This window comes from Dendropsophus ebraccatus, chromosome 1, assembly GCF_027789765.1.
Source record: "Dendropsophus ebraccatus isolate aDenEbr1 chromosome 1, aDenEbr1.pat, whole genome shotgun sequence".
NCBI classification, from domain to species: domain Eukaryota; kingdom Metazoa; phylum Chordata; class Amphibia; order Anura; family Hylidae; genus Dendropsophus; species Dendropsophus ebraccatus.
In genome coordinates, this window is record NC_091454.1 from 9520622 (window position 1) to 9546414 (window position 25793).

At 47.1% G+C, this 25793-nt stretch overlaps 2 protein-coding genes across 9 annotated transcripts in view; one reads left to right on the plus strand and one right to left on the minus strand.

The window, feature by feature from the left end:
* The first annotated feature begins 52 nt into the window (after positions 1-52).
* Positions 53-14325, plus strand: FBXO7 (F-box protein 7). 3 transcript variants are annotated; one of them, XM_069966647.1, is made up of 10 exons: positions 53-309; positions 2134-2259; positions 7843-8047; positions 8237-8461; positions 8638-8782; positions 9456-9539; positions 10733-10822; positions 10908-11084; positions 12205-12242; positions 12352-14324. In XM_069966647.1, exons 2-10 carry the CDS (start codon positions 2135-2137, stop codon positions 12664-12666), a joined length of 1404 nt encoding a protein of 467 aa, XP_069822748.1. In that variant the 5' UTR covers positions 53-309; position 2134; the 3' UTR covers positions 12667-14324. The 3 variants fall into 3 exon arrangements, with proteins under 3 accessions (XP_069822748.1, XP_069822742.1, XP_069822758.1); XM_069966641.1 differs by having other exon boundaries at positions 54-268; XM_069966657.1 differs by lacking the exon at positions 53-309 and adding an exon at positions 341-393 and having other exon boundaries at positions 12352-14325.
* The window catches only part of SYN3 (synapsin III), a 174245-nt gene continuing 162357 nt past the window's right edge, over positions 13906-25793 (minus strand). For 5 of the 6 annotated variants that reach the window (XM_069966574.1, XM_069966553.1, XM_069966563.1 and 2 more), the window contains 7 exons: positions 23650-23792; positions 21014-21088; positions 20810-20912; positions 17855-17989; positions 17479-17587; positions 16972-17278; positions 13906-15955 (listed from right to left, as the gene is read on the minus strand). In XM_069966574.1, coding sequence (XP_069822675.1) covers positions 15823-15955; positions 16972-17278; positions 17479-17587; positions 17855-17989; positions 20810-20912; positions 21014-21088; positions 23650-23792 — 1005 coding nt within the window. In that variant the 3' untranslated portion in view covers positions 13906-15822. The remainder of the gene's footprint in view (positions 15956-16971; positions 17279-17478; positions 17588-17854; positions 17990-20809; positions 20913-21013; positions 21089-23649; positions 23793-25793) is intronic. The other variant, XM_069966582.1, reaches the window with a different exon arrangement.

Genomic DNA, 25793 nt, shown 5'->3' on the forward strand with positions numbered 1-25793 from the left:
CTTTCATACGCGGCATTCCATTTCCGCCACACTCTCCAAGATGGCCGCGATAACCTGACGGCACGTCACCACGTGACTCAACGTCAATGCGTAACAAAACAAACAAACAAAAAAAAAAACTATCCTTTTGCGCCACACTCTCCAACATGGCCGCTGAATACGGACAGCGGCGTTCAGCGTCCTATAGTCATGTGACGTATGATGCCATCACGTTCTTCGCTTTACGAGCTGAGTAAGGGGAAGGAATCCTAGTGGGCTGTAAGCGCAGGTAAGGAACTGAAGACTCTCGCGCTCCCCCTGCTGGCTGAGGTTGGTATTACCAGGAAGTTTTTCTCCTTGCTTTACGGACTGGGCCCAAGAGCTTGCACTCTTATTTGTGTCCTTATCTTCTCTGTGTGTAGTTATAAAGGCTCCATTGTTGCATTAAATGGATTATGATTGACTGGAAACGGTCACCATGGCTGCGCATTTTTTTTGCAGAGGGTTTCAGTATCCTCCGTATGACCACGCTCCGTTATTAATTCTATTCACGGTGGTCAGTGCCGTATACTGCAGCCATAGTGAAAGCATACCTCCCAACTTTTGCAAAGAGCAAAGAGGGACATGTGCGCCGCGGTCCCCATAGCCACGCCCCCATAGCCACGCCCCCATAGCAAACCTCCATAGCCACGCCCCCATAGCAACCCTCCATAGCCACTCCCCTACAGTCACCACATGCTGCTGACTGAATAGTGCCCTATACAGTATCCAATCCCCCATTATAGTGCCCCACATAGTATACAATCCCCCATTATAGTGCCCCACATAGTAGCCAATCCCCCCATATAATGCCCCACATAGTAGCCAATCCCCCCATATAGTGCCCCACATAGTAGCCAATCCCCCCATATAGTGCCCACATAGTAGCCAATCCCCATATAGTGCCCCACATAGTAGCCAATCCCCTCATATATGCCCCACATAGTAGCCAATGCCCCCATATAGTGCCCCACATAGTAGCCAATGCCCCCATATAGTGCCCCACATAGTAGCCAATGCCCCCATATAGTGCACCACATAGTAGCCAATGCCCCCATATAGTGCCCCACTTATTATCCAATCCCCCATATAGTGCCCCACATAGTAGCCAATGCCCCCATATAGTGCCCCACATAGTAGCCAATCCCCCATATATGCCCACATAGTAGCCAATCCCCCCATATATGCCCCACATAGTATCCAATCCCCCATATATTAGCCAATCCCCATATAGTGCCCCACATAGTAGCCAATCCTCCATATATGCCCCACATAGTAGCCAATCCCCCCATATAGTGCCCCACATAGTAGCCAATCCCCCATATAGTGCCCCACATATTATCCAATCCCCCCATATAGTAGCCAATCCCCCATATATGCCCCACATAGTAGCCAATGCCCCCATATAGTGCCCCACATAGTAGCTAATGCCCCCATATAGTGCCCCACATAGTAGCCAATCCCCCACATAGTGCCCCACATAGTAGCCAATGCCCCCATATAGTGCCCCACATAGTAGCCAATGCCCCCATATAGTGCCCCACATAGTAGCCAATCCCCCATATAGTGCCCCACATAGTAGCCAATCCCCCATATAGTGCCCCACATAGTAGCCAATCCCCCATATAGTGCCCCACAGAGTAGCCAATACCCCGCATTATATGTGGCCCCAGCAGAAAAAACAATAAACCAGTAACTCACCTGTCCGCCGGCCCCAGCAGCTCCTCTCCCGGCAGAGCGCGCACTCCCGTCATCCTCCGGGGCGGGCAGCGGGGTACAGAGACACTGACTGTACCGGAAGTGATTCCTGATAGAGGCTGCAGGTCACTTCCGGCACACTCAGTGACTCTGTACCCCGCTGCCCGCCCCGGAGGATGACGGGAGTGCGCGGCCTGCCGGGAGAGGAGCTGCTGGGACCGGAGGACAGGTGAGTTACTGGTTTATTGTTTTCTTCGCTGGGGCCACATATAATGCGGGACACTGGGGGCCGTTCCGGGACCGCGGGACAGCACCCCGAAAACGGGACTGTCCCGCGAAATCCGGGACGGTTGGGAGGTATGGTGAAAGTGATCTGTAGATGATGATGATGTTATTGCTGCTCCTCTCGTATTACAGGATGAAGCTGAGGGTCCGAGTCGGGAAGCAGAACGGCCGCCTGGAGCTGCGGGACGGGGAGGAGGAGACGCTGGGGGATCTGCGGAGGAAGCTGCGCCAAGTATTCCTACCATCGCTGGGGTTCAGGTACTACGCCATCATGTAAAGCTGTGGTGACCCCCGGTCACTTGCCAGATGGTTCAGCGTGACGCCGGTCCTGTGGTGGTTGGCCGAGATATAGCTCTGCCTGGTGGTATTTTGTCATTGTGCCGGTTGGGCACACGGGTATGGTGGCACACCTGCTTTTATTTTAATGGGCTGGCTATACCTTGTTCCCCTGTGGTCAGTGACCTGCCGGGCTGCTGCGGGGTCCCTTGGGTATTTATCACGGTGGTCCGGAGTGGAACAGTGACCCACCCGGACTATTGGTACTGCCACCCACAGAAAGGGGAGATGACCCAAGGAGTGTGTGAGCTGTGTCGGTGCTTGGCAAGGAATCAGAGTCTCTTTATCATAAATATAATCGTGTTTGCTCTGAAGATACATGAGGTAGGCAGCAGATCATACAGCTTTGCTTTGATGTGATACTTTACACTTGATAAGTTACTTCAGATCAGAAGAGTAGAGAGGAGGATGTCGAGAGAGTCCCAACCCAAGTAGTATTGTGCTCTGCCGGAACTTCAGAGATGGAATAGAAGAATACTTGAGAGTAGAGAGAATACTTGTGCCTGTCTTTTGACTCTTTGGTCTTTACACCACCTTTTGCCCACCAGCAGGGCCGATTCTAGGTTCTATGCTGCCTGAGGCGAAAATTGAAACTGCGCCCCTTCCCCCGCAAACACAACTATATACCAGCAGTGAACATTGCATATATAACTACATACCAACAATGCATACAGAACTATATAACAGAAGTGCATACACTAAGGGTATGTTCACACTGAGTAAAACAGGTCGAATTTCGCGGTGGAACTCTCCGCCGCAGGATCCCGCCTGTCTCACTGTCCCATAGCCCATCTATGGGAGAGCGTGCGCTCCTCCGCAGCCGCCGCTCTCCGCTCGAAGAAGTAACATGATACTTCTTTGAGCGGAGAGCGGCGGCTGCAGAGGAGAATGTATAAGTGCCAGTCTTAATGGTGGTGACATATGGGGAGCCAAGTGTTAGAGACCCCCAAATAGTATAGGCCTCGGACGGCCTAATACTGCCAGCTTCAGACACTCAATAATACTGTTAGCCTCAGAGACCACCTTACCCATATCATCATACTACTCCCCCCTTCATCCTCCTTCCCCCTTCATCCTCCTGCCCTATCATCATACTACTACCCCCACCTTTATCCTCCAGACCCTCCATCATCATACTACGACCCACTTTATCATCCTCCTGCCCTTCCATCATCATAGTACTACCCCTCTCATCCTCCTGCCCTTCCATCATCATAGTATAACCCCCCTCATCCTTCTGCCCTTCCATCATCATAGTATAACCCCTCTCATCCTCCTGTCCCTCCATCATCATACTACTACCCCTCTCATCCTTCTGCCCTTTCATCATCATAGTATAACCCCTCTCATCCTCCTGTCCTTCCATCATCAAACTACAACCCCTCTCATCCTCCTTCCTCCTCCATCCTCATAGTACAACCCCTCTCATCCTCCTGCCCTTCCATCATCATACTACAACTACCCCTCTCATCCTTCTGCCCTTCCATCATCATAGTATAACCCCTCTCATCCTCCTGTCCCTCCATCATCATACTACTACCCCTCTCATCCTTCTGCCCTTTCATCATCATAGTATAACCCCTCTCATCCTCCTGCCCTTCCATCATCATACTACAACTACCCCTCTCATCCAGGGCCGGCCTTGGGGTAGATGGCGCCCTGTGCAAAACTTTCTTTTAGCGCCCTCCCCCCCCCCACACACACACACCTGTTGATGCCCCCGAATTATGACATAGACTAAATCTTACAGCCTCCCATCCCTCCAGACATCTCCCACAATAAAACCACAAACGAGATGGGAGGCTGTAGTAGTTAGATTTGATAGACTAAATCCTACTACAACGAGCGCCACCACCGACTGTTATATATCTGACCTTTTCATCACTTTTAGAATTTTTTTCTGGAATGTGATTTGGCCTTTTTTGCGATTACAACATTTACCATGCAAGATCAGGAATGTGATCATTTTATAGTTCAGACAATAACACTTCAGATATCAGGGAATGCAGGGGTAGTAGTTATGCACGGTTTAAGGCCCCGTTCCCACTGAGCAAAGGTAGCGGAATTCCGCGACGGAATTGTCCGCCGCGGAATGCCGTTAGCCTCCCGCTCATAATGGGAGTCTATGGGAGGCGCGCGCTCCTGCCCTGTCCACGCTGAAGAATAAACATGTTCATTCTTCAGCGCGTACAGAGCAGGAGCGCGCGCCTCCCATAGACTCCCATTATGAGCGGGAGGCTAACGGCATTCCGCGGCGGACAATTCCGTCGCGGAATTCCGCTACCTTTGCTCAGTGGGAACGGGGGTGTTATTCAGCACTTCAAAAACATGGCCACTTTTCCCCCTCTCTTTTCTCCAGTTCAGGTGTGGTTTGCAATTAAGCTCCATTTACTTCAATGGAAATCTGTTTGAAACCCCATCCAATCTGGAGACAAGAAAGGGGGAAAGTGGCCACATTTTTGTAGCGCTGGATAACCCCTTTAAGCTATAAGGGTATGCTGGGGCAGTAGTTATGCAGTGTTTCAGCTGTTGGGGTATGATGGGCGTAGTAGTTATGCACTGTTTCAGCTAGGAGGGATGCTAGGGGTAGTAGTTATGCACTGCTTTATAACATTATGGACAATTCTCTTTTTAAATCTTTTTATTTTACAAAAAAACTCCAAGAAGGCAAGGAGAGGAGAGATGTCAGTGTCTGTATATACTGTGGCAGTGCATGTATACACAGCACCAGGGTCAGTGTACATGAAGTAGATTGCCACAATATATACAGACTCTGCACTGTCAGATGGAGAGAAAGAAAAATAAGATAGATAGATAGATAGATAGATAGATAGATAGATAGATAGGAGATAGATAGATAGATAGATAGATAGATAGATAGGAGATAGGTAGATAGATAGGAGATAGATAGATAGATAGATAGATAGATAGATAGATAGATAGATAGGAGATAGATAGATAGGAGATAGATAGATAGATAGATAGATAGATAGATAGATAGATAGGAGATAGATAGATAGATAGATAGATAGGAGATAGATAGATAGATAGATAGATAGGAGATAGATAGATAGATAGATAGATAATAGATAGATAGATAATAGAGAGGTAGATGGGAGGGAGGATAGACAGCTAGACAGAGGGGAGAGAAGAATCATCAGACTTACAGCAGGGGCAGAGTATTCCGGATGCTGCATGAATTGCTGAGGAGAAGAGAGGAGGCACATGGCTGGGCAGAGGTCACAGGTCAGCACACTGCCCGGCCAGGAAGCACGGCCTGTGCTACAGAGATTAGCTGCCACACAAACAGCTGATGACCTATCCAGCAAACAGTTCAGCAGGCTGCATTGTGGCTAGAAGAGGGTCAGTATCCCACCCGCGGTGGGCGCCAGGGGGCGTGGCTTGTCGGTGCGGGCGGGGCTTACCGGGACGAACCCGGAACATTAATCTGCCAGGTCCCTGGCCCCTCTGTCTTCGGGAGTGCCCCAAACCAACTACTATGTAAGGATGGCAGGCGGCCAGCTAGGGGGGGGCACTCTGACAGACAGACAAAACATATCTCTGCCAGACCAGTTAGATGTGCAGCTGACTGTCTGCCAGAGCGCCCCCCCAGCTGGCCAGGAGTGATGCGCCCTGTGCAACCGCACAGGTCGCACACCCCTAAGGCCGGCCCTGCTCTCATCCTTCTGCCCTTTCATCATCATAGCATAACCCCTCTCATCCTTCTGCCCTTTCATCATCATACTACTTCTCCCTTCATCCTCCTCCTGTGCCTTCATCATCATACCACTAGCCCCTTCATCTGTATTTAAAACAAAAAAAGCCATACTCACCTCACCAGTATGGACCCTCTAGTCTTCCAGGGACTCCTCTCCCGCTCTGCATGGGTGACATCACTCGCGCGCGGCAGGGGGCGGGGCTTCCCGCGGCAGGGGGCGGAGCTTCCCGGGACATGGTTTTGCCGGGGGCTGTCTCGTCAGAATCAGGACAGTCCCGGCAAAACCTGAGGGTCCCCACCTGCTCCCCTCCTCACCATCCGGACCGGGATCCACCGCTTCTCCTTTCCCTCGGTGACAGGAGAAGACGCCACACAGGCCCCTTCCCCAGGCCAGGTCACAGCGCCATACACGCTCTCTGTTGTACAGCATTGTGACCTGGCCTGGGGGAGGGGCCTGTCACCCAGCGGATGCCGTACAGGGGAGAGGATTATAGTGTGAGTGGGGGCATCTTTTCCTGTCACCGAGGGCCCTGAGTCTGACGGCAGTGCATCCCTAGAAGCTGCAGAGCCGAAGCTTCTAGGGATGCGGAAAGGGGGACACCTGAGCGGGCGGCGGGAGTCAGATGACAGGGCAGAAGTTGCCGCCCCTAAAGGGACCCCAGAATGTGCCGCCTGAGGCGGAATACTCATTCCGCCTCATGGCAGAAGCGGCCCTGCCCACCAGTGTCGAGTTACCCGTCCTAGAGGGTGACACAAGCCTCAGACCTTGTTACCTGTGATGAGCGGTATGCTGAGGGTTTCCTGCTTACACCTGCGCTGTGTGATAGAGTTCATAGGCTTCTAACAACTTTGCTCTATCCGGATCAGTTCCTTACTTCTTTATGGATACTGTCCTGCACTGTGTTCCTCTTTGTCCACAGCGTGGGTTAGGATGATCCCTCTCTAGTGGAAGCTTCATAGTGTGTTGTGAGGTTACTTGAGAGAAAACTGTGTCTAGCTGCATGTGCTCTCTGTCTAGACCACAACTCAGACTGGGGACCTGGCAGGAGCCAGGGCCCTACTGGACCTCTGTAGAGAGCGTTCTGGCTTGCGTTCTTCCTCTACAGAATCCAAAGGCAAAAGACCCTACACTTCCTCTACCCATTTGACTTCCTTCCTACAGCGCATGTAAGGTGGGCTGTGAGTGGGTGAGGAGTGCGTATGTGTGAAAGTAAAGAGAGAGATGATAGGTGAGGAGAAGAAAGAACTCTCATTGGTGTGCAGATCCATGTGGTACATAAGCAAAACAATGATCCTTTGAGTACTACAGCTTTGCAATATCTGGGTATACATAGTTATAACAGTGACATCTTGTGGCAAAACTCTGGTACTACTACATTACCACTTACTCTTAAAAGTACAGACTTTTATGAAGGGTGTAACCAGTAGCAACACCCATGGTGGGATACCGCAAAGGGTTAAATGGATACGGCCTGTAGTCTACATTACAGCGGAGGGTTTGGTACAGTCTGTAAGCTTCATAGACCTGTATGTTATCTGCACTGACACATTGTAGCCAAGCATCAGTGCTTCTAGTGTGATAAATACACAGATCAATGTAGTTGCAAAACTACAACTCCCAGCATGCCCTGACAGCCAAAGGGTGTCAGGGCATGCTGGGAGTTGTAATTTTGCAACCGTTGGAGAGAAAGCAGGTTGACTTTCTAGGGACAGTGATAGAAGGGGCGTGGCTTAGAGGGACTGATGTGAATTTGCCCCTTTAAGTGATATGTTTTCCGTCCTCTCAGTCCCGATGTTTCGTTTTCCATCACGCTGAACGGCCGAGACCCCCTGACCGAGGACCAGAGCAGCCTGGAGTCCTTAGGGGTCATCTCCGGGGACCTGATTGTGGTGGTGACCACTGACAGTCCGCACCCTGCCCCCGTGATGGAGCTGCCACCATCTACTGCCAGGCCCGGCACGACTGACCGCCCTCTGGGGGATGTAGCAGAGGTGAGTTATAGATTGCAGAGTTATGAAGGTGAGGCCATGTGGGCGAGACCAGTGTAGTCACCATTACAGCTGCCACCCGACTGTCCCAGACTCCTCCTTAGTCACATCCATAGTAAGTGTCTCTTCAGTCACCTGGGAAAGCTGGGTGACCACTAGCCGCTCTTGAGTGTCTGTATTTCTTCCATGTAGCCAGGACCCGGCTCTTCTCAAGAAGCGGCTGAAGGACAGGAGGCGACCATGGAGGAAGAAGTGCTGTGCTGCCCCCCGGGGCCCATGCTGTGCAGCGAGGCGGCTGACGGGACCACCCCGCACTCCCTGGAGACGCTCTACCTCTCCTCTGGCTGCACCAGCGCCAACGATGCCCTGGTGGTTGTCACCCATCTCCTTATGGTGGAGACCGGATATACAGTGCAGGTAACGAGTCTTTCAGCTGCATTCTCTATCACCTACCACCTATCACCTACCAGCATCTCCTGCTGGTTCAGTTTCTGCGCAGAGTTTGTTCTGGCAATCTGCATTCTGAGAAGTATCATTTTAGGGTGAGCTCCCCCCCCCCCCAGCTTTGCCTCCTACTGTTTGTCTCCTTCTAGGGTGCAAAGAACAAAGCCGCCACCATGCCCGAGGACTGGAAAATCAGCCACGGTGTCTACAAGCTCTTCTATTCCCATCCGCTGTGCGGTGATAGCTCTGCTGCCCTGGTCTGCATGCCAATGGGCAAACTGCTCATCATCAATGGTAAGAGGGGCAAACTGCTCATCATCAATGGTAAGAGGGGCAAACTGCTCATCATCAATGGTAAGAGGGGCAAACTGCTCATCATCAATGGTAAGAGGGGCAAACTGCTCATCATCAATAGCAAGGGGGGCAAACTGCTCATCATCAATGGTAAGAGGGGTAAACTCATCATAAATGGTAAGGGGGGCAAACTGCTCATCATCAATGGTAAGGGGGGCAAACATCCTCATCAATGGTCAGAGGGGCAAACTGATCCTCATCAATGGTAAGGGGAGCAAACTGCTCATCATCAATGGTAAGGGGGGCAAACATCCTCATCAGTGGTCAGAGGGGCAAACTGCTCATCATCAATGGTCAGAGGGGCAAACTGATCCTCATCAATGGTAAGGTAGGCCAACTGCTCATCAATGGTAAGGGGAGCAAACTGCTCATCATCAATAGTAATGGGGGAAAACTACTAATCAGTGGTAAGGGGGGCAAACGGGCTGAAACATCTACCTGCACTGACACATTGTAGCAAACTATGAGGAGAGGAGAGAGGTTTGAGCTGCTGATCATCACAGGATACAACTGTAACAAACCCTCAGCTGTTGTCAGTTCCAGTTTTTTAATTCTGTTTCATGTTGTTTTTTTCTCGTATTTGATCTTCTGTTTCTTCATCTCGTCTTGGCAGCGGCTTTGACCATTGGCGGCGAGCAGAAGTGTATAAAGAGACTGCAGCTCCCCACAAATTCCTACATCACCTTCCCGCAACAAGGTAAGAGAGTGCTTGACAAAGACAGGTCTACAGTGAGATAGGGACAGCCACGTGACAGCCCACATGTGCCATGGAAACAAGTGGGCGGGTCCCTGGTGTGATGTCAGAGCTGTGCTGCTCCTCCTCCTCCTCCCCCCTCACAGCATCAGTCTCACACACAGGCTGAGGGTCAGTTTCCCCTCTCAATACACTCTTACAAAGACAATAAAGAAGAGATCCTGCTGCAGCTGCACCTCCCCCCTCCCTCTCTTATAGATGGATTTTTCAGGGTAGTTTGCAGGCAGCAGGTTAGATAGACTGTAACATGATTGCGCTTCCTCTTTACTTTCTTCCCTCATAAGAAAGTAATATCGTCCCTTCTCCCTCCTCCCCTCTCACAGCAGGATTCTCAAACATATCACTTTCCACCCCCTTCCTCCCCTCTCACAGCATTAGTCTCACACAGACAATAAAGGAGAGATTCTACTTCAGCTGCACCTCCCTCCTCCCTCTCTTTTATTGTTTTACACCAGATGGATTTTTTGGGGTCTGTGGAGATTTCTATACATTTCTGTTTACAGACAGGAGACTGGAAATTGCAGGCTGCTGGGAGATGAGGACATTCCCATTTAGGAAGAGTGACTGTGACACAATGGCCCTTCCTCCCCTCTCACAGCAAGCATTTTACATCACATGTCGACCATGTCACATGTCGACTGTGATACCTTCCTTCCGACTGACTGTAAATACCTGCTGGCAGAGAAGCTTGTGACATAGTCTCTGCTCCTCCTTCCTCCCCTCTCACAGCATACGCTGAGGCAGAGACTGGTACACGATTTATTCCCCAACCTTTCTTACAGCACGAGTCTCACACAGAGGCCTGCATAAAGACTAACATTATTCCTCCTCTTCTTTCCCCTTTCACAGTCTCACTCCCAACATTGAATGAAAGCTGCAGCTGCACCTCCCTCTCTTTTTTATTACTAACTGACTTTTGGGGGGTCTCAAACACAGGCTGAGGCAGTGAGACGGAGACACAACCCTCCCCTCCAACTTTGTTCTCAGACAGTAAAGGAGAAATCCTTCTGCAGCTGCACCTCCCTCCTCCCTCTCTTTTAGTTCCAGTTTTACACTAGATGGATTTGTTGGGTCTGAGGAGGTTAGAAGGTGAGGTGAGAAGATACATTACATGTGATCACCCCTCTTCTCTGTAGATGCAGCCATGGTGTACAGGGACCTGCAGAAGTTGTCTCGCCTCTTCAAGGATCAGCTGGTTTACCCCTTACTAGCCGCCACTCGGCAAGGTAAGTGAGATTGGGGGTAAACCAATGGATGGGGAGATGGTATAGCTATTAATATCTTAAGCCCATTATACTGCTCCCTCCACAGCCCTGGACCTCCCCGATGTCTTCGGTTTGGTGGTTCTGCCGCCGGAGCTGAAGCTGCGGATCTTCCGCCTTCTGGACGTGCATTCCGTCGTGTCCCTCGGAGCCACATGTAAAAATCTGCAGGCGGACACGGCGGACCCGTCTCTGTGGAGATTCCTCTTCGTGCGAGATTTCAAAGGTGAGGTTACATGGAGTCCAACCCTCCAGTCACATCCAAAGCTGCGTCCACAGTTCCTTGTAACTCTCGCAGCTTACCGACGCACCCTGCTGTGAGTGTTCATGACTGTATTGCATAATGGGGAAGTGTAGTGTACACCAGGAACCCAATAGAATTCCAATACAGAAGAAAGAACACATATACCATTGTGCTACAGTGGACGGATTCCATGTAAAAAGAATTTTCTAAACGCAGCTCTGGAAGTGAACGGAGTCTTAAAAATTTTATCATTTAAGATCCCCACAACCTATTGTTTGCAGACGCCCAAACCAAAGGAGGAAAGGTGAGAACGTGTTGGCCGGGAGATAACAGGAAGGAAATAGAAGTCTAAATGCAGCTTTGGGAGTTAATGGAGTATAAGATATAGTATTACACAATTACTATTCTGTGCAGAACACAAACCAACAGGGAAACTGCTAGAAGTATTGTGAGTGCAGCTCTGGCAGTGAATGGAGTATAAGATATAGTATTACCTACAGGGAAACTGCTAGAAGTAATGTGAGTGCAGCTCTGGCAGTGAATGGAGTATAAGATATAGTATTACCTACAGGGAAACTGCTAGAAGTAATGTGAATGCAGCTCTGGCAGTGAATGGAGTATAAGATATAGTATTACCTACAGGGAAACTGCTAGAAGTAATGTGAGTGCAGCTCTGGCAGTGAATGGAGTATAAGATATAGTATTACCTACAGGGAAACTGCTAGAAGTAATGTGAGTGCAGCTCTGGCAGTGAATGGAGTATAAGATATAGTATTACCTACAGGGAAACTAAGTAATGTGAGCGCAGCTCTGGCAGTGAATGGAGTATAAGATATAGTATTACCTACAGGGAAACTGCTAGAAGTAATGTGAGTGCAGCTCTGGCAGTGAATGGAGTATAAGATATAGTATTACCTACAGGGAAACTGCTAGAAGTAATGTGAGTGCAGCTCTGGCAGTGAATGGAGTATAAGATATAGTATTACCTACAGGGAAACTAAGTAATGTGAGCGCAGCTCTGGCAGTGAATGGAGTTTAAGACTCAATGGGCTCCTATGAGGGTGAACCTTTATGTAACACTTGTCTCTGTCTCTATCATCAGATCGCAGTGCAAGAGACCCACACACTGACTGGAAGGAGGTAGGTGCCCATACGTCTATGTATATACAGGGTGTGTGTATTTGTGTGTATATATATATATATATATATATATATATATCCTGTGTGTGTCTCCCTTTTGTATCCACAGCTTTATAAGCAGAAGCACAAGCATAAGCGCAGCGCCCTCCGCAGGAGATACGAGCCCTACGTCTCCCGATTCCCACCATTTCACCCCAGCCCTTTCCCTCCTGACCCACTCCCACCCAACTACCCCTACCCACCAGGCATCATAGGGGGTGAATATGACCAGCACCCCATTCTTCCACTATCCAGTGACCCCTTCCCATTGTTGGACCCTCACAGACACTCTTCACTCTTTCGTCCCGCCAGGCCACGGTTTGACCCCTTGTTACCAGGCCGCTTCCACAACCCGCCGCAGTCTGGGTGGGGGCCCTTCCTATGATCCATAATGATCCCATCTGATACATGGACTATAGAGGTCAAGAAATGGATGCCAGTCCTGCTGATGTATGACAGGCTCCCGCGGGATGATGGGAGGTATCATCTCTCCGGCTTGTAGTGTTCAGGTATTTGGGATCTAGCTTATAATTAAATTTTTTTTTTAAGGGGAACTCCACCAAAGAGCATCTATTTCAAATAATAACACAAAGTTATATGTTATAGGAATGGGAAGCCTGATAAGTAGTCACAGCTCTGCCCCTTTTATAACAGGATACGTAATATTAGATGAAAGTAAACCATCCCTGAAACATTATAGAAAGAATTAAAAAAATACTCTCCATAAAATCTCAAAATTGCAGTTTTTCCATGTTACTGGTTTTAGTATACAGATCCTATGTAGGCCTATGTGTCTCCATGGCAACAGACTACAAACAAACCCTGTGTAGTCTGATCCTGAAGTCACACTCCTCTCCATCTTTTTTTCCCCTAATATATGTCAAGGAGACAGACAGCAGGGAGTGTGACTGTAAAAATAAGACTACACAGGGTATGTTTGTAGTCTGTTACCATGGAGACACATAGGATCTGTATACACAAAACAATAGAATTTTTTTTTTAATGAAGACTCAACATTATTAACATTACATAGAGATATATTAGGTGGGCAATGACCGATCAGCATACACTGGGATAAACCTCTCCGGCTCGTGTTAGATTGTAAGCTCTTGGGGGCAGAATTTGTTGGGAATGTTTGAATTTACTAAATTAATTTATAGAAGGTTTTTCACATTTGTTGCTAATGTCCTAAGCAAAGGATAATAAAGTAAAGCTGTTCTGTAACAGGGAACCGATGTACAGAAGCTGAGATTGAAGGAGCTGTTTGACATTGCACTGTTTATCCTGAATAACATTCCAGAAGTTGTTGTTGTTTGGGATAGAGGGAACAGGGGGCGCTATATAACATCCTCAAACTCCTCATAATCAAGATCATAAAATATAGCGCCCCCTAAGAGAAAAGACGGGCAGTGCACATGCTTTTAAATCTCTTTTAAGGGTGCGTTCACACCTACAGGATCTGCAGCAGATTTGATGCTGTGCTCAGTTATTTAAATGAAATCTGCTGCAGAAAATCAGCTGCAGATCCTGTAGGTGTGAACGCACCATAAATATGTATTCATGCTGTTTTGTGAGGGTGACAAAAATGGAGGCTTTTTATTATATAATTTTTTTTTTATTATTTTTTTTTTCTATTTTTTTTATGCTGTCAATAAATAAACACAAATACACAGAACATAAAGCAGGAAGATCCTGGAGTAAAACTGAGGAATCCAAAGCCACATCTTCTATAACCTCCCCCTATTCCTCCCCTGCCATCTGCCCAAAAATCATCTTCTCGTCGCTCCTATCTTTGTCACCTTATCTTAAAGGGGTTGTCCAGGGATAGAGAAACATGGCCGCTTTCTTCAAGAAACAGCACCACACCAGGCTGGTATCCAGTGACTGCAGCTGTGAATCGGGCTGTGTACGGTTGATGGAAGAAAGCAGCCATGTTTTTCTGGTTATGGACAAACCCTTGAAATGAAACAAACTTTTTTTTATTATTTTCATAAAGCTGCGATGTAAAGAACGAGTCAAATAAACATAAATTCCGCTAGTGACTAATCTCTATTCTAGTAGATGATAACCAGTCCATAGTGCAGACCACCGAATCCCGATAAGGAACAGTTTCTTCCTGATATGTGTATTGCTGCGGGGGGGTCCGTCGTTGTTATTTGCATGTAGATCATCCGTATGGCCTTCAAGCCAAGATGTCGAAAGTGTGAAATCTCTTCATTATGGATGTCTCACAGTATATGGCTCTGTTCTTGGTCCCCGTATTACTTGAAGACCTGAAGGATGGGAAGCATAGACGACGTAACCCAATGTAAACTGAGAGATTTTATGCGTTTTTATGCGTTGCCTGCAGTTCAGATTCAAAGACGTAACTTATTTTTATATAATCTGGGTTAAACCATCCCTCTGATATTGCAATAGTCCATGGATTGGAAATTTAAGGCCGGTGTCTAGGGTACCGTAATGGGGTCAAGGTTGACCCCATTATTATTCCTCAAGACTCTTAACTGCATAGCACCTACTCTTCTGAAGTGTACTGACATGTGGGTGGTCTATGTGTTATCCAGGCATGGTACCTGACCCATTGCAGTTCCTATCCAAGGTTATTTACCATACAGGCCCGGTTTTACCAACTGAGAATTCTTATCCATGGTTATTTACCATATGGACTCCAATCATCAAGTGTTGGAAGACACAACTGTTTTCTAGAACTGGAAGGAGCACTAAAGAACAACTACAAGTATCTATACCGGATCTTTACGGACTTCTTTTTTCGGAGTAGGAAGACTTTTATTACCGAACACGTGGACTGGAATGGCTTTAAGTTTTTGCATAAGCGAGCAACAGGGTTGGAGGGCAGCAAAGAAACGGGACTTGCTCGGTGGATGAGGAGGACGTGGTCAGATGGTGGTGGCATCTTCAATGGCTTTTACTGCACTTTGCAGCATTGTGTGATATGCCTGACAATCGCAGACAATGGCAGCATAGACAGGATCTATTTTCAAGCATTGGTAAGAGAGGAGGAAGCAGAAGCTCCATGGGGTGTCTTCATATTGGACATAGATAAAAGGTTGATTCGAGAAGTTCAATGAGAAGGTTTCCCTTCTGCAGTAAGATGGGCTTCGTGTCCTAGAGCGTCTTATATGTACCTTCAGGAACTCTCCAGAATATTCCTTGATCAGTTTTGGGCTCCTGAGGATGAGGGTTGACCATCACAGGTATGATATATCAGACTTCAACACAGACTCATGCTTGGTAAGTTATGTAGGTGAGGGACACCACGGGAGAGATCTGGAAGTCAAGGAAGCTGGAGATGAGTCCCAAGATGCTTCAGGTTCTGACTCCAACTACTTACAAACATTCATGAAGCCGAGGAACTGATGAAGGTCCCAGGGAGATGGGACAATGTTGCTGCTAGGTGTAAGGTCTCCTCTGATAGGATGGGGTGGGAGGTGTCAGGATGGGGATCAGTCACATTGTATTTGTTTGGGTGGCTTTACAAAGATCGTATTCCTCAACAGAGGAGGATGATATGGACGCAGAATTAGTCAGAGAACAGACTAGCAAACGATTTTCTCAGGTTACGAATGGTTTCAGCTTTAGCTTCATCCTCATTGGAAGCGCCGCGCTGTGATGGGTCCGAGATATTGAAATTGTTGGTCAGTGACTGCGATTTACTGGAAAATAAATGGATAAAAAAACCACATTACTATAATACTGCCACTATGTACAAGAATATAAGTACTATAATACTGCTCCCTATATACAGGAATATAACTACTATAATACTGCCCCCTATATACAGGAATATAACTACTATAATACTGCTCCTATATACAGGAATATAACTACTATAATACTGCCCCCTATATACAGGAATATAACTACTATAATACTGCTCCTATATACAGGAATATAACTACTATAATACTGCCCCCTATATACAAGAATATAACTACTATAATACTGCCCCCTATATACAGTAATATACTACTATAACACTGCTCCTATATACAAGACTATAACTACTATAACACTGCTCCCTATATACAGGAATATAACTACTATAATACTGCCCCCTATATACAAGAATATAACTACTATAATACTGCTCCCTATATACAGGAATATAACTACTATAATACTGCCCCCTATATACAAGAATATAACTACTATAATACTGCTCCCTATATACAGGAATATAACTACTATAATGGAGTAGGTAGAAGAATTGAGGCGGTCACTCACCACGTTAGATGCCGAAGATTCTTTATTCATATGGGAATGAACATAGCAGGGAAGGGGGAAGGTGGAGGAGCGGGTGCAATCAGACAAACGTTTTCGCGGACTTCCGCTTCGTCAGGTCTGGCCAGACCTGACGAAGCGGAAATCCGCAAAAACGTTTGTCTGATTGCACCCGCTCCTCCACCTTCCCCCTTCCCCGCTATGTTCATTCCCGGATGAATAAAGAATCTTCGGCATCTAACGTGGTGAGTGACCGCCTCAATTCTTCTACCTACTCCAAGTTGGACTGTTTGCTTTGGCATTGGGCACCTCCACTAGCCGCACACTTTATCCATTTTTGAGCTTGCCTGTCCGCTTTATCGCATACCGATTGTGTATATAGTAGTGCCAGCCGCTCCGTCTCCACTACATTTACAATAACTACTATAATACTGCTCCTATATCTCACTTGAGGTGCGGGTGAGGAGATGGTTGAGTCTTTGCCGTTGCTCCAAGTGGCGCGGGTTGGTTCTGTGCCTGCCCTTGTGCTGCCGGTCTGGACAGTTGGGGGGACCCGGAGGCGGATTTGGTGGGTGTCTGGCCCGGAGGGGTTGCACTTGCAGGTCTCGGGAGCTGAGGGGAGTTTGGAGACCTCTGAGGCTGGGGTGAGCTGGGTTGTGAAGTCTGGGAGGGCTGCTGTCCCTGGGGAGAAAGCCTCTGCTGCTGGGGGGTCGTTGTCCTGGCAGGGGGGGCACCTTGCGCTGGACGGGCTCCACCTGTATAGAATAATAAGGATCTTATTTCTATAGCGCCAGCACTGTACAATAATCCGGTTATGATGTTGCCGTGCGGCTGCCTCCTGACGCTAATTTCTTATCATGTATTACTCACTCCCACCAGCAGATGTCACCAATGTACCAGGGAAACCATTGCTAATTCCAGTATAGTCGGGCTCACGCAGACCTGTTATGTTTACCTTGTGGGGAGGGTCTTGGTTGAGCTGAAGCTGGGGCGCCCCCTACTCCTGGTGGACCCGGCTGGGGCTGCATCTGTGATTTGACCGCCTGTGGCTGCATTTGCTGTGGCTGCAAGAGAATAGATGGTGTTTTTTTTTTACTCTTGGGTGCCCCTCACCCACCCGTAGAGGGGCGGGGGCCATGTCTTTGGTAGCAGTGGGTCAGGCTGCCGCTGAAAGCTATTTTATTGGAGGCACTGGTTTTGCTTGAGGAGATCCAGCTGGGATTCTTACATGCAATGCTCCCTGGGAAACAGTATGCAAATTAGGAAGGAAACTCTCTCTCTCTAGCGCCATCTATAGGTACCAACCCATATTGTATTGACCCAGAATGTACCTGGTTTCTCGAAACTGGGGCTGATGGAGATATCATCAGGACGTGCTGCGTCATCTTAGCCACCACAAGATCGGCCACCAGCTGGCGGTCTTCCTCCACGTGTTCTCCGATCAGCGGCATGGAGCTGTCCATCACCTGCGGGTAAAAATTACAACTTTAAAGGGATAGTTCACTAAAACATGTTTTCTTTTAATCAGCTGGGTCCCAGTAAGTGCCATAGTACTTCTATTAAAAAATCTCCAATCTTCCATTACTTATCAGCTGCTGTATGTCCTGCAGGAAGTGATGTATTCTTTACAGTCTGGAGAGCAGGAGAGGTTTTCTATGGGGATTTGCTGCTGCTCTGGACAGTTCCTGACATGGACAGAGGTGGCAGCAGAGAGCACTGCGTCATACTGGAAAGAATACATTACTTCCTGCAGGACATACAGCAGCTGATAAGTACTGGGGTCTTTTTTTAATTGAAGAAAATTACAAATTCCTGGCACCAGTTGACAGAAAGAATATTTGGTGAACAAATCTGAAATTGCCGTCTCTGTTAGAAGGAGTTTCAAGTGCTTTGAGTGCACAAGCTGCAGTACTAGTCATGGCCACACACGTAAGGGTGGCGCTGTTTTTATTAATAGTTTGACTCTGGAAACGTGATGAAATATGAATCCCCCCCCCCCCAGGAACGGAAAGGTCAGAGGTGACGGTGTTGGCGGGCGGAGTGGTGACTGTACATGAAAATGACCCCGTGACCCCAAATCTTCAGAAGCATCTGGCGCAGTCATCAGCATTCCTCATCAGGGGCGTCATGCAGTGACCAGAAATAGTGCCGACCTCTGGTGTCCTCGTGTGACTTCAGTTATAGGGATAGCGTCACCACGGAGGGAGCGGTGTTTGTTTAGGTCACATGAGGGGGTGTGGCTATAACGGGTCACATGTTATGCTGGGGGAATAGAGATGGGGCTATCCTGCTCAGCATGGGTCATATTGATGCATTTGGGGTGAACTCAATTTACCCAGTATTATTTAGCAGCATATGGCGGTACTGAACTGTATTTCTTCCGGCACCGTATGGTGGTATTGTCTGTGCACCGTATGGTAGTAGTATAAGGGGGCATTATTTGGGCAGTATATGTAGGGATTATGTGGGTTTTGGATAAAAACAATGACGGTATATGGTGGCATTATATGGGCTATTTAAAGTGGTATTATTTGGCCACAATATGATGGTATTGTGTATATGGCGGTGTTGTTAGGTGGCATTATAAGGGGGTGTTTAAGGCGGTACTTTTTCAGCTCTATATGGTGGTATTATGTGGGCTGCATATGGCAGTATTGTCCAGGAACCATATTGCAGTGCTGTGTGGGCTCTATATGGCAGTATTGTAGAGAAGCTGTATGGCGGTATTATATAGGCTGGGAGACCAACTGGTGATTGTAAGTGATTGTATATGGCAGCATTGTCTAGACACTGTATAGCAGTATTATGTGACTGTATGAGGCGGCATTGTCTATGGCAGTGTTATGTGGGCTATTCATATATATTTGGTTATTATCTGGTCACTATATGATAGTATTATGTAGGCTGTATATGACAGTATTGTCCTTGCTCTTTATGGCAGTATTATGTGGGCTGTTTGTGGCTGTATTGTCTAGACATTATATGGTAGTATTATGTAGGCTGTACATGGCAGTATGGTCCTTGCACTATATGGCAGTATTGTGTGGGATGTATATGACTGTAATATCTGGTCACTATATGGCAGTATTATGTGGGCTGTATATGGCAGTATTGTCCTTGCACTATATGGCAGTATTATTTGGGCTTTATATGGCAGTATTTTCCTTGCACTATATGGCAGTATTATGTGGGCTGTTGATGGCTGTATTGTCTAGATACTATGTGGCAGTATTGTGTGGGCTACATATGACTGTATTATCTGGTCACTATATGACAGTATAGGGCTGCATATGGCAGTATTGTCCTAGCACTATATGGCAGTATTATGTGGGCTATTGATGGCTGTATTGCATATGGAAGTATTATGTGGGCTGTTGATGGCTGTATTGTCTAGACACTATGTGGTAGTACTATGTGGGCTGTATTGTCCTTATATATATGGCAGTATTATGTGGGCTGCATATGGCAGTATTGTCCTTGCACTATATGGTGCTATTATGTGGGCTGCTGATGGCTGTATTGCATATGGCAGTTTAATGTGGGCTGTTGATGGCTGTATTGTCTAGACACTATATGGCAGTATTATGTGGGTGTTGATGGCTGTATTGTCTAGACACTATATGGCAGTATTATTTGGGCTTTATATGGCAGTATTGTCCTTGCAGTATATGGCAGTATTATGTGGGCTGTTGATGGCTGTATTGTCACTATATGGCAGTATTATGTGGGTTGTTGATGGCTGTATTGTCTAGACACTATATGGCAGTATTATGTGGGCTGTTGATGGCTGTATTGTCCTTGCACTATATGGCAGTATTATGTGGGCTGTTGATGGCTGTATTGCATATGGCAGTATTATGTGGGCTGTTGATGGCTGTATTGCATATGGCAGTATTATGTGGGCTGTTGATGGCTGTATTGCATATGGCAGTATTATGTGGGCTGTTGATGGCTGTATTGTCCTTGCACTATATGGCAGTATTATGTGGGCTGTTGATGGCTGTATTGCATATGGCAGTATTATGTGGGCTGTTGATGGCTGTATTGTCTAGACACTATATGGCAGTATTATGTGGGCTGTATTGTCCTAATATATATGGCAGTATTATGTGGGCTGCATATGGCAGTATTGTCCTTGCACTATATGGCGGTATTATGTGGGCTGTTGATAGCTGTATTGCATATGGTGGTATTATACTGGCTGTTTAAGCAGGTACTTTTTGAGCACTATATTACAGTGTTATGTGGCTGTATTTAGAGAAATCTGAGAATCCATTCCTGTTCACCTCGATGATGTAATCTTTGTCGTCTTTGCTGTGCACGGCCTTCACGGCACAAATGTCCAAGCCGCCAAACATCTCCGCACAGTGGTCCGCCCACAACCGGTACCTGAAACATGAAGAAGAGTCAATTAAGGAACGCCCTATTATTTGAAGCTCCGCCTCCTTGACCATATACACTTTAAATAAGGGGACACTCACTACACTCACCTGTCAGTCATGGCGATCTGTTCCAACATGGCGGAGCCGGTGTTTGCCTTCCAGTTTCCGGAAATTGATGTGCGCCTAAAGAACAAAGCAGAGTTATTATTATTATTTGTAACAAAACCTCAGCTGTGAGACGTACCAGGCCAGGAATTTAGGCTGTTTCCAGACAGCAAGGAACCAACTAAATAACTGGGAATATAAAAAATTAAGGGAGTGATGCTTCTCATTAGGGAGAGGGACAGGTGTATTATAGGGTGTGCAATGCTTTCTGGGAGAAATATGCAAATTAGTTTTTTAGCAGGAGGACAATAACTGACCATTTACGGGAGAGAGACTCCCTGTATGCCTATTTCCATTCACTGACAGCAACCAACCAACTAAATAACTGGAAATATAAAAAATTAAGGGAGTGATGCTTCTCATTAGGGAGAGGGACAGGTGTATTATATGGTGTGCAATGCTTTCTGGGAGAAATATGCAAATTAGATTTCTAGCAGGAAGAGGATAACTGACCATTTATGGGAGAGAGACTCCCTGTATGCCTGTTTCCATTCGCTGACAACAAACAACCAACTAAATAACTGGAAATATTATAACTTGAGGGAGTGATGATTCTCATTAGGGAGAGGGACAGGTGTATTATAGGGTGTGCAATGCTTTCTGGGAGAAATATGCAAATTAGAAATATGCAAAAATTTCTAGCAGGAGGAGAATAACTGACCATTTATGGGAGAGAGACTCCCTGTATGTTTGGATTTCTCAACCTGTGCCCCCTCAGCTGTTGTGGAACTACAATTCCCATCATGCCCTAACAGCCTTCGGCTGTCAGGGCATGATGGGAGTTGTAGTTCCACAACAGCTTTATACATTCTCACCCAACTTTTCCAGACTGCTGAATGGCTAATGTATTCATGGAATGAGGTCAGAATTTGGAGAGGGTTGTTGCACCTGCAGCGGGCTCAGGATTAACCCTTGCTGGTGCAGAGCTCGTTGCTATTCCGTTCACGGCTGCTATGAATGGTCTGGAGGAAGCCGGGGCTCGCAGCTGACATTCCCATTATTGCCGCTTTATTCTCCCTCGGATAAGCGGCTCCTATATTGCGCCAAAGGCAATTGGCTCCGGCCTCAGACCACGTCCCGGAGCTCGCAGACAGCGCTGCATTGTTCCATGTACCAGCGGAGCCAAGAGAAGGCGCTGAGTCCCCCCCGGGGTGTGTGCGCTGCACTTCCTGATGTGCGGATCTCCCGAGAGGACGTTTGTGCCCGCCTGTGATGGCTTCATTGTGTGCCCCCTGCGCCAACATGATGTGGGGTCATCCGGCTGCAGCCATTAATCATAGGAGTCACAGCGTGGCTAATGAGCGTGACCACAAGAATAATACTACACACACTCCTGTGTAGTGAGTGCGGCTCTGGAGTATAATACAGGATCAGTAATGTAATGTATGTACACAGTGACCCCACCAGCAGAATAGTGAGTGCGGCTCTGGAGTATAATACAGGATGTAACTCAGGATCAGTAATGTAATGTATGTACACAGTGATCCCACCAGCAGAATAGTGAGTGCAGCTCTGGGGTATAATACAGGATGTAACTCAGGATCAGTAATGTAATGTATGTACACAGTGACCCCACCAGCAGAATAGTGAGTGCAGCTCTGGGGTATAATACAGGATGTAACTCAGGATCAGTAATGTAATGTATGTACACAGTGACCCCACCAGCAGAATAGTGAGTGCAGCTCTGGAGTATAATACAGGATGTAACTCAGGATCAGTAATGTAATGTATGTACACAGTGACCTCACCAGCAGAATAGTGAGTGCAGCTCCGGAGTATAATACAGGATGTAACTCAGGATCAGTAATGTAATGTATGTACACAGTGACCCCACCAGCAGAATAGTGAGTGCAGCTCCAGAGTATAATACAGGATGTAACTCTATAGGGTGGGTACATTACCAATTGTGTCTTTAGTGTTTATTATTTTTGCACCTTGGTCCCTTGTTCTGATGACTTGAATATGAGAAAAAAATCAATCGCACTGAAAGCCTTCAGGCCAAATCACTCACTATTGGGTCTCCACTGACCCTCCAATACCAATATCAGAAGAAAAATACTGAGGGTATATAGTGTTCTGATGACCTCATACTGTATATATATATATATATATATATAACATGAAATAACTTTCCCTGTGAGTCAGCATGGCGTCCTCCTCCTCCTCCCCCACATCCCAGGATCTCCCATCACTTCGCCCCCCACATGTTCGGGGTTGTTTGGCCGCAGGTCCCATGCCTTCCAGTAATCCCATTAGTGCAGGGACCCCCGGTCCAGGGTCTCTGGGATGACGGCGGCGAATACACAAACCAAACAGCTGCCACATCCAGGATCCTGCTGAGAACCTGCTGACCTCACACAGTGGCCGCCAGCTTAACCCCTTCCTGCACCCCTGAAATAGTCTCCTCCATATGGTGTGAAAGCTCCGCCAGTAAAACCATTACAATCCATGTTTTACTGGTGTGTTTCTGGTAAAGCTGAGTGATGACAGTATGGCTGCTCCTATAGGGCCATGCAGCCATATGGGCACATCATTGCAGGGGGGACACTGGGGCACAAGGCGGTGGGGGTCACACTCACATATAAGCCTTATAGTTATTCCCGATCTTCTGGATGCGGATGTCATATTTGGAGTCTATGAACGGCTCGGTGGTCACGTAGGTTTTCGCCATGGCCACAATGCTGGACATGTCCGTGAAGTCGTACTGGTTATCCACCTTAATCTGCGGGGAGAAGAACATACAAATCAATACTTTTTATATTGTATCCTTAGATCAGAAATTCTCATTCCGTATTTTTGACCAAAAGTAAAAATTCCGATAATTTAGAAAACTAATAATCCAGAACGGACCCACCGGGATTGTTATGAGTATCTCTGTACTATATAATATCCTGCAGAAATTCTGATAATCCGGAATAGTAACAGACTATAGTTCTGGATGATCAGAATCTTGGACGTTCATCAGCATCAGGAATGTTATTGGATGTGATGACTTTCCCCGGGACAGATGTACAGACGTTGTGCCCACACAGTGCACAGTAAGCACAAGCGTTCCCCCGCCACGTGTGGCACACTCCGCACCACGTGCTGCTGCTGGACGTTATTAGTCCTCCATGAGTCATCGCCCTCTCCCTGCCGTCTACAAATCTGCAAGTTTGACAGAAATGAAGTGAACGTTGAATGTTCCTGAAGAGACGGGGGCTACAGGCGGCACGTGGAGTACAGTCAGGAGAGCACAACACACACTTTTGGGAACCACAATGGGAACCTGTCTTCCTCCTTGATTCTTTTTCATCATTGTAAGGTTTTCCCATTCAGTAGTGGGTAAGGAGTAGCTGACCAGTCACATAGACTCCTCCCCTTTTTCAGCAGAACTCGCTTTTCTCTTTAGTGTGAGCCACTTAATTAAAGGGGAATGCTAGCAAAAAATTAACTAAAATAAATTATATAATTTTTTTACATTTATTTTATAAAGTTCTATAACTTTGTAATTTAATTTTATTAAATTTATATATATATATACATATATATATATATATATATTATATATTTTTTTTACATTAAGTGGCAACTATAAGGGAGGACAGCTTCTCTGATGCCATCATTCCCTGTGATGGGAACTGCAGGGCTGCTGAAACCCTGGTATACATACTAAGCAGCCCTGCAGTTCCTGAAATGAAGTGGTCAGTCCTTACTGCTTTATTATTACAGGATGTCTATAGAAAATCATTGTTTATCCATATAATGCAGCACATGGACACACTGAATCCTCCAGAGAAAGAGACGCTCTTTGCAGCCATTCTTTGTTCGCTCTCGGGTGAGGTTTAATAACAAAATTAGGGGTTCTGAGACCCCCCCCCTTTAAGAAGTTCTGGGAAGTTCTGCATGATAGTTGCAGGTACATTGGCGGACAGAGGCCACATCGCCTCACTTCCCATCAGGGTCGTTCTTTTTACGGTTATCTATGAGACAGTCACTATCAAAGCAGCCGTCCAGCTGGGATAACAGAGCGGGAGCAGCGGATTGTTGTCCTACATGTGGGAGAGGCGGCCGGTGACATCATCAGCCGTTAGTTATTTGGGGGCTGACGAGGGAAGTGGGGTGAGGGCATTCACCTTATTATCCGGCTCCTGTTCCCGCTATAACAATATTTATCAAGATGCCAAAGAGGAGAGGAAAGAAACACCAAAAACTGGGACTCAGAGATGAGACGATGGGCGTAGGGTCTGTCCACAGATAAGGGGCTGTGCGTCACTGGTGGTCACATGAGGGACCCCGCTCACTTCCATCACTGCCCATTATAACTTCCATCACTGCCCAGCATAACTTCCATCACTCCCCAGTATAACTTCCATCACTGCCCAGTATAACTTCCATCACTGCCCAGTATAACTTCCATCACTGCCCAGCATAACTTCCATCACTCCCCAGTATAACTTCCATCACTGCCCAGCATAACTTCCATCACTGCCCAGTATAACTTTCATCACTGCCCAGTATAACTTCCATCACTGCCCAGCATAACTTCCATCACTCCCCAGTATAACTTACATCACTGCCCAGCATAACTTCCATCACTCCCCAGTATAACTTCCATCACTGCCCAGTATAACTTCCATCACTCCCCAGTATAACTTCCATCACTGCCCAGTATAACTTCCATCACTCCCCAGTATAACTTCCATCACTCCCCAGTATAACTTACATCACTCCCCAGTATAAC